The sequence below is a fragment of the Suricata suricatta genome, chromosome X (assembly GCF_006229205.1).
Source record: "Suricata suricatta isolate VVHF042 chromosome X, meerkat_22Aug2017_6uvM2_HiC, whole genome shotgun sequence".
NCBI classification, from domain to species: Eukaryota; Metazoa; Chordata; class Mammalia; order Carnivora; family Herpestidae; genus Suricata; species Suricata suricatta.
Genome location: NC_043717.1, coordinates 91610536 through 91623509, shown reverse-complemented (window position 1 = coordinate 91623509; position 12974 = coordinate 91610536). Strand labels below are relative to the sequence as shown.

The following is a 12974-nucleotide window of genomic DNA, read 5'->3' as shown; positions in this document are numbered from 1 at the left end:
TACTTGGGTGTGTCTTCCCTACATCTTCTTTTTCTTTTCTGAAAAGACACATTGTAGCCCTTTAATCAGGCGGTGTGCCATTCTTACAGTCATTATTTTGACCCACACATAGCTCATTGCTTTTTAAAAGTGATGTATTTTATTCTTTGTGTGTTTTTATTCATTAAAATCCTTGTTCATTTTATAAAATATGGGGAGTACAGAAAGTATAAATAAAACTCAATCCCAAATTTACTCTCCATTTTGCTGTATCTCCTTCCAGTGTCACTTGTTTGTGAAATTAGATCATATATGATAGAGTTTTAATCCTGCCTTTGTCACTTAACATTATATCCTGAGTATTTTTCCAGATCTTTAATAAACATGTTTTGAATATATTATTTTAATGACTGCATAATCCATCATATGGCTACATTCTAGCTTATTTTTCATTTTTTAATATTGTAGTTTACTTAAGCAGTTTCCTATAATTAAATATTATTTACTATTCCATTTTGCTCATTATTATTACACTACAATAAAAATGATTAAATTTCAGGATGTGGAGAAATTAGAACCTTCATACACTGCTGGTGGGAATGTAAATGACATCGCCACTGTGAAAAACAGTTTGGCAGTCCCTCACAAAGTTAAACATAGAATTGTAATTATCATGTGACCCAGCAATTCCACTCCTTGTGTGTGTGTGTACATATATATTCATATCTCAATTAGCCTGCTTAGGCTACCATAACAAAATACGACAGACTGGGTAGCTTAAATAACAGAAATTTATCTTTTCACAGTTCGGGAGGCTAGAAGTTCAAGATCAGAGTGCAGGCAGGATTGATATCTGGTGAGGTCTCTGTGTCTGGCTTGCATGTAGGCCACCTTCTTGCTGTGTTCATGTGGCCTTTTTCCTGTGTTCATGCAATCCTGGTGTCTCTTCTTATAAGGATACCAATCTTATAGGATTAGGATCCTGTTCTTATGACATTTAACCTTAGTTACCCCCTTAGAAGCCGTGTCTCCAAATACAGTCACATTGGGGGTTAGAGCTTCAATATATGAATTTGGGGGGGGGGACACAGTTCTGTCCATAAAAATACCAAAAAGAAATGAAAATAGAGATTTAAACATTTTTGTAAGTCAGTATGTATGGCAGCATTGTTTACAGGAGCCAAAGGATAGAAACAACCCAAGTGTCCATCAATAGATGAATGGATAAACAAAATGTGGTATATCCATACAATGGAATATTATTCAGCCATAAGAGGAATGAAGTGCTGATACATACTACAGCGTGTCTTGAAGACATTATGTTAAGTGAAAGAAACAGACAGAAAAAAACAAATATTGTATGATTCCACTAAAATGAAATATGTAGAATAGGCACAGAGATAGAAAGATTAGAAGTTACCAGGCGCCAGGAGAAGGGGAAAACAGAGAGTTACCCTTCAATGGGTACAGAGTTTCTCTTTGAGGGTGATGAAAAATTTTGAAAATAGGTAGTGGTGGTGGTTGCACTACATTGTGAATGTAATTAATGCCACTAAATTCTACACTTAAAGTGAATAAATTGGCAAATTGCATGTTTTACATTTTACCATAATAAAAAATGCTAATAAAACATTGCTCAACTTAAATTTCTCTGCACATCTCTATTTCCTTAAGAGAAATTACTGTAAATGGATTTATTTTGCCAATGCAGCATGAGCCTTATTAAGGCTGTTGACACATGCTGCCAAACTGCTTTTCAGAAAGGTTCTCTCAATTACACTCCCAGAAAGAGCATATTAGTGGCCATTCCCTGCTATTCTCACCAGCGCTGGATATTATTTTTAATTATTCTTTCAATAGGCAAAAATTGTCTAAATGTATGTTTCTGTGGTATTTGTTAACTGTCTCTTTTTGCCCTTTGACTGTCTTCTTAAAGGAGCATTTGTATTTTGTTATTGATTTGTAAGGACGTCTCAAATACTAAGGGACAAAATTTACATACATTCCCATTGGTTTTTTCCTGTTTAAAAATCCTTTATAGTATTTTAAACATATATAAAATGTATTTTAAGGTTTATGGAGTCAAATATATTTTTCTTTCTCATTTGTGTTTTCTTTCATTACTTTTATGCTTAGAAAGTCCTTCTCTATACAGGGGATAAATGTTCATCTATTCTTTATAGTGATTTTATGTTTTACTCTGTTTTTACTCTAATTCATCTGAAATTAATTTTGATAAATTGTGTGAAGAGAAAAAGAAACCTAACCTTATTTTCCCACCAAGTAGCCAATTGTGTCAGAGTTATTTATAGAATAATACTTCCTTTCACCACTGTTTTTGTAGAACTGGCTTTATTAGACAGTAAATTATTAAATATTCTAAAGATTACTTTCTGGGCACTTCCCATTCCACTAAGCTGTGCCCCACCATTTTAAGTGTTGTAGTTTTATAATTGAAAATTTTTTTAATGTTTATTTATTTTTGAGTCAGAGAGACAGACAGAATGCGAGCAGAGAGAGAGGGAGACACAGAATACGAAGCAGGCTCCAGGCTTTGTGCTGTCTCCATGGAGCCCGACATGGGGTTCGAACTCAGGAGCTGCACAATCATGACCTGGGACAAAGTCGGATGCTTAACTGACTGAGCCACCTAGTTTTATAATTAAAAAAAAGTAGAGGTTAAGAAAAACCACACTACTCATTTTTTTCAAAATTTCATTGGCTATTTTCACCTACTTATTCTTCCTGAACTTAGTAAGTCCACCTAAGGTTTTTCTCTGGGAAAGCAAAGTCTCTGTTGTCAACTGGCAGTGAGGCAGTGAGGTCCTCACCCCTCAGTGTCTTAGTTTCTCCAACTGTAAAATGAGGAAAAGATTATCTTCTTTTGACTGACTTCCAGGGTGTTTGTGGGGATCAGATGAGATGACTATGAAAACATAGTGAAAACTGGAAAGCAGTGTTTTGTACAGTTGAAAGCAGCAGTGACGCTGGATCTCTCGACATTACGTATTACGTGGATGGCATGTGCTTTGTTCGGGTGGCTTTGGCACTGGACTCTCTCTTTCTCCCACAGAGCGCTTCGACCATCACTGCCCCTGGGTGGGGAATTGTGTTGGAAAGAGGAACTACCGCTACTTCTACCTCTTTATCCTGTCTCTCTCCCTCCTCACGATCTATGTCTTCGCCTTCAACATCGTCTATGTGGCTCTCAGTGAGTATGCAAGGCAGTGTCTGTTGTTGGAATAGGGATGGGGGGTGGGAGAAGACTTAAAGACAGCTGAAGGAGGTGGTTGGGTTTCCTGATGGGACTTTACCATTGCAAAGTCCCCGTTAGAAATGAGCACTGCTCTTGAGCAGAGCCCCAAAACTCAGCTCACATCCATCTGTATTTACTGAGTGTGTTGGCTTTCTCATTAGTCCTCTGCTGAAGACTGAGGCTCTGATTATGGCCTGTACTCAGAGTAGTGGACATTTCTGAGGATGTATGTTGGCTCTGCATCCTTTCTTCTGCTGCCTTGTAGGACCTCCCCTGTGCCAGGTGGTAGAAGGTATTATATCAGAAAAATGCCTTTTAGTAGCTTATGGTCTACTTTGGGAGACAGAAAATACACACCCACACATGTATGTGCATGTGTGTGTGCAAGCACACACACACACACACACACACACACACTCACACACACACCCCAACCAAATCACCCTAAAGGTGGATAGGATGTGGAGTTAAAGGGGACATCTTGATCAAGAGATGAATTCTCAGCTAGATTTTGAATAAGGGAGGGATACGGATTAATCAGGAGAGAGGATTTTTCTTGGATTTCTGATTTCTTTCAGCTATGAATGAATATATTCCCCATCTGTGCCCATAGTTGGAGGCTAGGAAAAAGGAAGAGAAGTTGGAAGCTTGGCTTCTGTCAGACTCTCTAGTCCAGTGCCAGGTCCCTCATTGAAAATGTAAACTCTTTAGTGAGGAGACTACCAGTTTGTAGGTGACAGTCCCTTGTCTGAGTGAGGGTGAGTGACGGCTTAACCTCTTGCCAGCTTGTAACAAGGGATAGGGAGGGAAGAAAATGAGTGGGATGTAGGATAAGTGTGCATTTCTTACTAAAGTCATTGATTTTTCTTTCTACTTGTCCTCCCAATTTAACAGAATCCTTGAAAATTGGCTTCCTGGAGACGTTGAAAGAAACTCCTGGAACATATCCTTCCCTGGCAGTATGTCCCTGTGACACCCTGTTAAACTAGTTTCTTTTTTTTTTTCATCTTAAACTAGTTTCAACTAGGCTTTCTCTCTGCATTTCTTCCACCATCTCGTTTTTCAGATGTCAGAGAGTGCCAAAGAAAGTCTAAAATTAAAAAAAAATTGTAGTCTTAGTGATACCAGTCAGAATGGAAGATGGCCAGGGCTTAAAGGGAGGTCCTTCCTTCACCGCTTTCTCCACTGCCTCCCTCCCAAGTCCTTCTGATCATAAGCTCGGCCCTGCCTCCTCTAGTGGGCTGTGTTTGCTTCAGTGTACCTCTTACGTCACTTGATGGACGTCCTACCTTTCTGTTATAGCTAAGACTTATTTTGTACAGCAGTTGTATTTCTGAAAAAGAGATTCAGATGGGATTTCTATAAGTCACATTCTGTTTTTCTCAGCAATTTTTCATTACAAAGTTTATTTTTTGATGTTTTTTTTCCATTGACAATGATGACTAACATTGTTTAGCTTTCACAAAACGTCCTCTTCGAAGAGCTAATGATGAATAAATGAACACTCACTAGAATTGTTAGAGAGCTATTTGTAGTGAATAAACAGGAGTCCTTTACCTTTCATATATCCAGTGAGTTTAAAATTCATCTGTTGTTATATACAGATACTTGGCCATTTGTGATATATGTTCTGAGAGGTAAAGATGGTGTGATTGGTGCCATGTGTATGGGCTGAGGCATTGAGTTCCCTGGTGTAGCTGCTTCTACATTCCTTAACATCATCTCACTGTTCTAGAAGTGCTTATTTGCTTCTTCACACTCTGGTCCGTCGTGGGATTGACTGGCTTTCATACTTTCCTCGTGGCTCTCAACCAGACAACCAATGAAGACGTGAGTCAACTTTCCCTTTTCTTTATCACATATTCTCTTTCTCTCCAAAGCCTATTCTCTCATTACCTGCTATACCTACTATAAAACTGAGTCTCCAGGGCTCGGGAGGTTGAGTCAGATGGAAACCTGGTGTGGGACGCTGTTAAATCCACTGTGTGGAGGAGAAAGCACACTGCTTTATTTGGAGCGGAGTACCTATAGGGAATTGGGAAGAAGAGGTTCAGTGGTTGAGTGGGTACAATGTCTTCAGCTGTTCATAGATCCTTAAAGGCTAGTTAGTGCCTCTGGATTTGGAATGCAGAGGGACAGTTGTGCTGAATAAATCCCTGCTTTTTAAAAATTACCAATTAATCCATGTTCATTATAGAAAATCAGAAAATACAGATGAGTAAACAATAGCAAATAGGTCCCCGTAACTCTACCTCCTAGATGTCACCATTGGTTTCTTTTCAGTTTTTATTTAAATTCACCATTGTGAATGGTATAATTTGTAGTCTTCCATACTTGTTCCTGTGTTTGTTTATATGAATATACATGTATTTTGTATTTTTTTTCTTTAAATGCTTATTTTTGAGAGGGAGGCAGAGAGAGGGGGACAGAGAATCTGAAGTAAGTGGGCTCTGTGCTGACAGCGAAGAGCCTAATGTGGGGCTTGGACTCACTGGGACCACGACCTGAGCTGAAGCTGGATGCTTAAGCAATTGAGCCACCCAGCCATCCCTATTATTTGTATTTTTTAAAAAATTGTAATGTTTTTAAAAATTTATTTCTGAGAGAGAGAGACAGCAGGGGAAGGGCAGAGAAAGAGAGGGAGACAGAATCTGAAGCAAGCTCCAGGCTCTGAGCTATCAGCACAGAGTGAGATGCAGGGCTCAAACCCACGAACTGTGGGATCATGACCTGAGCCAAAGTCGGTCGCTCAACCAATTGAGCCACCCAGATGCCCCTATATTTTGTATTTTTAATTGAAAGTAATACATATTGTTCAGTTTCTGATTTTTCGGTCTATTGTGAACATTTTTCCATGGCTATGCAGGTATTTCTTTCTTTCTTTTTCCTGTTGTGGTAAAATGTATGTAATATAAAACGTACCATCTTAGCCATTTTTAAATGTAGAATTCAATGGCATCAAGTACATTCATGTTGTTATGCTACCATCGCCACCATCCGTCTCCAGAACTTTTTCATCCTTTCAGGCTACATGTATTTCTTCAACATAATTTTTAATATAAGCCTTACTTTTATCTTGCAGATCAAAGGCTCTTGGACAGGGAAGAATCGTGTCCAGAATCCCTATAGCCATGGCAACATTGTGAAGAACTGCTGTGAAGTGCTGTGTGGCCCCTTGCCCCCCAGGTACTCAGAGGACTAGAAGATCCCGGGACTCTTGGGACAAGCAGTTCAATCTGATCCTATTACTGGTCTGATGCATTCTTCTGAATGTGGCCTTTTGGTGTCAAATAAGTCTTCCCAGGGATTATCCCTTGGTGCTATATCTACATGGACCACAGACCACGGGCTAGTTGTTTTGAAGGGACGACCTTTCATTCTTATTTCATCTGTTTGTTCCCTGGTTAATGTGATAGTCCCTGGTTTGTGGAATGAAAAATGAATGGAAGACAGGAGGCATGCGCTAAAATAATGCTAGACTACTAAAGGGCAGGTTTATATTTTCAGTATACAGAGCAGGGCTCAGTGGGGTGGTGGGTAGAGGGGGGAACACAAAGTGCTTTATTAACTGTCCTCTCTCCTTCAGTGTGCTGGATCGAAGGGGTATTTTGCCACTGGAGGAAAGTGGAAGTCGACCTCCCAGCACTCAAGAGACCAGTAGCAGCCTTTTGCCACAGAGCCCAGTAAGTATTCCTGGCTTAACGGCTGAGTCAATGATAGAAGGTGTTGGCTAAATTTACACCTGTGATATACAATTAGGCAATTCCATGTCCAGTCGCTCCGGCTTCTGTCTCTGCTTCTGGCCTGACATTGTCTTCAGATCTTTGTGCCCTCGAGGTGGATTTAGAGGTGGACATTTCTTTAGCGTCCTGTGCCAGTCACTGTGCTGGGTGCTAGGGATATGCCAGTGAACAAGGCAAATGATATCCCTGCTCTCAAGGAGCTCATTGTCTAGTAGAGATGAGAGACAAGAAAACAGGCCATTGCTCAATGTTGTGAAAAGTGCCTTGAAGAAGGAAGCATAAAGTGCTATCAGGACAAAGATAGAGGTCAGGGCAGCGGGCTAGAGTTAATGGAGTGGTTGACTTGGTAGAAGGGGGCTTCCTCCCTGGAATATGCATATGTTGTGGCAAACCTTCCAGCCGTCTTGCTTAGGATATATATTGTAAAATATGTTCCTAAAAAGTTATTATTTGAACTTTCTTTTGATAACTGCTTTATTGAGCTATAATTCGCATACTATAAAATCCATTTAAAATGTACAGATCACTGGTTTGTAGTATATTCACAGAGTTGTGCAATCATCACAGCAATCAATTTTAGAACATTAACTTACCCCTCACCAAACCCCTGCACCCATCAGCAGTCACTCTCTCTTCCCTGTCTCTTCCCTCTCTGCCCATCGCTAGGCAACTTTTAATCTATTTTCTTTTGCTATATATTTGCCTCTTCTGTACATTCCATATAAATGAATCATATAATGTGTGGCTTCCTTCATTTGGCATATTTTCAAGGTTCATCCATGTCGTAGCATGTAGCAATACTTCATTCCTTTAAATGGCTGAATAATATTCCACTATATGGATAGTACCATATTTTATTTATACATTCATTGATAGCCATTTGGGTTGTTTCCAGATTTTGGCCATTATGAATAATGCAGTGATGAACATTCATGTGCAAATTTTTGCATAGACACATATGTATTTATTTCTTTTGGCTGTATACCCAGGAATGAAATCACTAGGTCATATAATAACTCTGTTTAACCTTTTGAGTACCTGGTGGACTATTTTCCAAAGTGGCAGCATCCTTTTACATCCTACCAGTAGTGTATGAGGATTCTAGTTTTTCCACATTCTTGGCAACATTTATCATTATTATTTGGCATTTGAGTTCTAGCCATCCTAGTAGGTGTGAAGGTGTGTCTGTTGTGGTTATGATTTGCATTTCTCTAATGAGGTTGACCATCTTTTCATGATCTTATTGGCCATTTGTATATTTTCTTTGGAGAAGTATCTATTCAGATTCTTTGTCCATTTTTAAATTGGGCAATATGAGTTTTTTTTGTTTTTGAGTTCTAAGACTTTTTTAAATATATAAATGCCATTTTTAATACATACATAAAGGTTCACACAGTTGGTGCCATTTTAATATGTAGACCAATATGATAGGCAGGTTTACCCTTGGGTTTTACTACATTATCCTGTGTTAATCCAATTCTCTATGTTAGATATATGATTTGCAAGTATTTTCTCCCATTCTGTGGGTTGTCTTTTCACTTTCTTGATGGTGTCCTTTGAAGCACAAAAAGTTTAAATTTTGATGAAGTCCATTTTTTAAATTTTTTTCTTTTGCTTCTTGGACCTTTGTTGTCAGTAGACATCTAAGAAACCATTGTCTAATCCAAGGTTATGAAGGCTTATGCCTCTGTTCTTCCTTAGAGTTTTATAGTTTTAGCACTTATATTTAGATCTTTGATCCATTTTGAGTTAACTTTTACATATGGTGTGAGGTAGGGGGTTCAAATTCTTTCTTTTGCATATGGATATCTCTATACCCTTTTCAAAACTAAAAAAAATTATTATTTATTTTTTTTAGAGAGAGAGAGAGACCATGAGCAAAGGAGGGGCATAGGAGGGTGGAATCTTAAGTGGGCTCTGTGCTCAATGCAGAGCCTGATGTGGGGCTTGATCCCATGACCTTGAGATCATGACCTGAACCAAAATCAAGAGTTGGACACTCAACTGACTGACCCACCCAGGTGCTCCTCAGCACCCTTTGTTGAAAAGACTACTCTTTCTCCATTGAATTGCCTTGGTACCCTTGTCAAAAATCAATTGATTGTAAATGCAAGAGTTTGTTTCTGGACTCTCAATCATATTTCACTGATCAATATATCTATTTTTGTGTCAGTATCACACTGTCTTGATTAGGAAGTGTGAATCATTCAAATTTATTATTTATTCAATTGCTTTGACTGTTCTGGGTCCCTTGAATTTCCATATACATCTTAGGATCAGCTTGTCAGTTTGGAAAGAAGCCAGCTGGAATTTAAAAAGAAATTCAGGGGTACCTGGGTGGCTCAGTTGGTTAAGCCTCTGACTTTGGCTCAGGTTATGATCTCACAGCTTGTGGGTTCGAGCCCAGTGTCAGGCTCTGAGCTGACAGCTCAGAGCCCGGAGTCTGCTTCAGATTCTGTGTCTCCCTCTTTCTGCGTCTTCCTCTCTCTCTGCCCTTCCCCCGCTTGCACTCTGTTTCTCTCTCAAAAATAAATATAAATTAAAAGTTTTTTAAAAAATAAATTAAACAGTTGTTTATATATTTTGAGAGAGAGAAAGAGAGAGAGAGAGAGAGAGCCGAGGAGGGGCAGAGAGAGAGGGAGACAGAATCCCAAGCAGGCTATGCCCAGAGTCTGATGCAGGGCTCAAATTCATGAACTGCAAGATCATGACCTGAGCCAAAATCAAGAGTTGAATGCTTAACCAACTGAGGCACCTAGGTGCCCCTGAAAAGCTAGCTGGAATTTTGATGGGGATTACATTGAATCTATAGATCAATTGTTGGAATATTGTCTTCCTAACAAGATTAACTCTTCCAAACCATTAACATGAGATGTCTTTATTTGTTCTTTAATTTCTTTAAGTCAGGCGGAGAAGGACAGATACCATATGTTTGCATTCATAGGTCTAACAGGAGAAACCTAATGGAGGACCATGGGGAGGGGAAGGGGAAAAGAGAGTTGGGGAGAGAGAGGGACACAAAACCTGAGAGACTACTGAATACTGAAAACAAAGCAAGGGTTGAGGAGGGGGAAGGGAAGTGGTGGTGATGGTGGAGGGCACTTGAGGGGAAGAGCACTGGGTGTTGTATGGAAAACAATTTGACAATAAAATATTATGGAAAAAAAAATAATAAATAAATAAATAAATAAATAAAAAATAAATAAAAAATAATAAAATCTCTAAATAAATAAACAAATTTAAAAAGTAAAAAAAATCAGCAATGTTTTGTAGTTTTCAGAGTATAAGGTTTTTTTTTTAAGTTTATTTATTTATTTTGAGAGCAAGAGAGAGAGAGTGCACATGCATGAGTCGGGGAGGGGCAGACAGAGAATTCCAAACAGGCTCTGCACTGTCAGCCCTGAGCCCAAGTCACTCACTTGTTGTGAACTCACACAGTTGTGAGATCACAACCTGAGCCAAAATCGAGAGTTGGACACTTAACCTATTGAACCATCTAGGCATCCCTAAGATATTTTATTTTAAGCTTTATTTAAGTATTTTCTACACCCAACATGGGGCTCAAACTCATGACTGCAAGATCGAGTCACATGCTCCTCTGACTGAGCCTGCCAGGCACCTCCAGAATACAAGTTTTATGCTTCTTTTGTTACATTTATTCATAAATATTTTATTCATTTTCATGTTTTGTAAGTGAAATTATTTTCCTAATTTCATTTTTGGAATGTACATTGGGACTATGTAGAAATTCAATTGATTTTTGTACATTGATCTTGTATCTTAAAACCTTGCTGGACTTGTTTATTGTAATAGATTTTTTAGTATATTTGAGCTTTTCAAGTAGAGTCCTACATTTAAGTGAATGATTTTTTTGTAAAGTAGATCATTTTTCTCTACTTTGCTTTTCCTAATCTTTTGAGTTTTCTTTTTTTTGAAGTACAGAAAACTTTTGTTTATATATATTTATCATCATTTTGAATATCATTTTTCTGATAAGTCTGATCTTAAATCATAACAATCTAGGTTAGTAGTTCTAAGTTGAATGCAGGGAAGGGGAGTATTTTAGAATCACTCAGGGTGCATTTTCCTACCACATGTACCATCTGAAGATTTTGCCACTCCACCCTATTTGGTTTAGAATCACTGTTCTTTTGAACTTGTATTAGGGCAAAAAAAAAATTGAGAACCACTGAGTTAGGCCTTGTTAGACAAGTGTGTTATAGCATTCTGTTGTGAAGGGGGGTGTACACATAATTATTTGTGGTCCCTTTTATTATTATCATCAATAATAATGGAAACATCTATCTAGTACAGACAGTGAAGACTAGAACGTAAGCTTCAGTTGTGTTCTGCTTAGAAGGCAGTAGTCTAGTCTTGGTTCTGAGTTTGGTGTCAGTGGCTGTATATGTGTAGCATCAGTGTGGTTGATGGGTTCAGAGGAAGAGTTCAGTGTCTATGGATTATCTTCATTTGGATGTTGAGGGAGAGCTTCGCATTGAATTTGGTGTGTTTTTCTTCTCAGGCCCCAACAGAACATCTGAGCCCAAATGAGATGCCGGAGGACACTAGCACTCCTGAAGAGATGCCACCCCCAGAGCCCCCAGAGCCACCACAGGAGGTGACTGAAGCTGAGAAGTAGCCTATCTGTGGAAGAGACTTTTGTTTGTGTTTAATTAGGGCTGTGAGAGATTTAAGGGGAGAAGATATAAACCTGAGACAGAGAGCAAGTGAGCTGTCCCTGTTACTGTTTTTCTTTGGTCTTTATTCACCCAATTGCACACTGGCATTTTCTTGCTACGAGCTTTTTTTTTTTTTTTTTTAAATTTCTGGACTCAAGGCAGTCGCAGAAGATGTCAGTCACCTCTGGTAACTGGATAAATGGGTCTCTTGGACCCCGGTCCTGGCTTTCCATGGCCTCAGCCATGGAGTCTCCTTGGACTCCCTTCTCTTTCTTCCAGATCCCAGCTTTCCTGCTTGGGGTCGTTGGTCCAATTCTGGGGTTAAAGTGTCTTGAGACTGGCTCAAATCCCCTCAAGCTGCTGCAGATCGTGAGTGCAGAGGCGGTCACAGAGAACTCTGGCCAGGGAATGCTAACAGGATTCTTGGGGCCTTCACAATTGAAGAAGGTGGAGAGTGGGGCTGGGGGATTCTCTTGGCTACAAAGTGCCAACATTGCCAGCAAATCCTTTCAGGAATGGGGCAGGTACCTTCCACTTGTATTTATTCCTGTAGCTTCTCCTTTGTCCCCTGCCCACTCTCTAACACCCGAGCCCCACCCATTTCCAATTAGATATATGTACGTAGTTCCAGTAGAGATGACTCACATTTCTTATAGACTACCCAGAACCTTTTTAATACCTGTGCCATTCTTAGTAGGAATTTATGAGATGCCAACGGCATGGCCCCTCGCACTCTGTCTCATCTCTCGTCCTTTCTCATTAGCCACTTTTGTTTTCCTTTTGACCCTTGCTCCCACTAGGAGCAGGAATGGCAGTAATAAAAGTCTGCACTTTGGTGGTTCCTTTTCCTCAGAGGAAGCCTGAGTGCTCACTTAAACACTACCCCCTCAGACTCCCTGTGTGAGGCCTGTAGAGGCCCTGAATGCACAAATGGGGAAACCAAGGCACAGAGAGGCTCTCCTCTCCTCTCCCCCTATGTCCCCTCAAAAAAGAAAAAAAAAGAAAAAAAAGAATTACCAGTACTTCCATTAGGCCTCGGCTGAGAGGAGGGAAAGCCCAGCACTGCTGCCCTCCTGGGTAAACCCACTCCAAGGCCTTGGCCTGCCTCGGGCTTGGTAACCACACCACACGGGGCTTCCTCCAAGCCCCACTCTTCCAGCACTTCCACCGGCAGAGTCCCAGAGCCCTTCACCCTGGGGGTGGGCTGTGGCCCCCAGTCAGCTCTGCTCAGGATCTGCTCTATTTCAGGGAAGAAGATTTATGTATTATATGTGGCTATATTTCCTAGAGCACCTGTGTTTTTCTCTTTCTAAGCCA

General features: G+C 39.8%; 1 protein-coding gene across 2 annotated transcripts in view; it reads left to right on the top strand.

Annotated features, from left to right (window-relative positions):
- Positions 1 to 12509, top strand: part of ZDHHC9 (zinc finger DHHC-type containing 9) — a 31358-nt gene extending 18849 nt beyond the window's left edge. For both annotated transcript variants that reach the window (XM_029930759.1, XM_029930758.1), the window contains 6 exons: positions 3053 to 3190; positions 4130 to 4178; positions 4963 to 5065; positions 6318 to 6421; positions 6822 to 6918; positions 11501 to 12509. In XM_029930759.1, the coding sequence (XP_029786619.1) occupies positions 3053 to 3190; positions 4130 to 4178; positions 4963 to 5065; positions 6318 to 6421; positions 6822 to 6918; positions 11501 to 11617 (608 nt within the window). In that variant the 3' untranslated portion in view covers positions 11618 to 12509. The remainder of the gene's footprint in view (positions 1 to 3052; positions 3191 to 4129; positions 4179 to 4962; positions 5066 to 6317; positions 6422 to 6821; positions 6919 to 11500) is intronic.
- Positions 12510 to 12974: the final 465 nt, after the last annotated feature.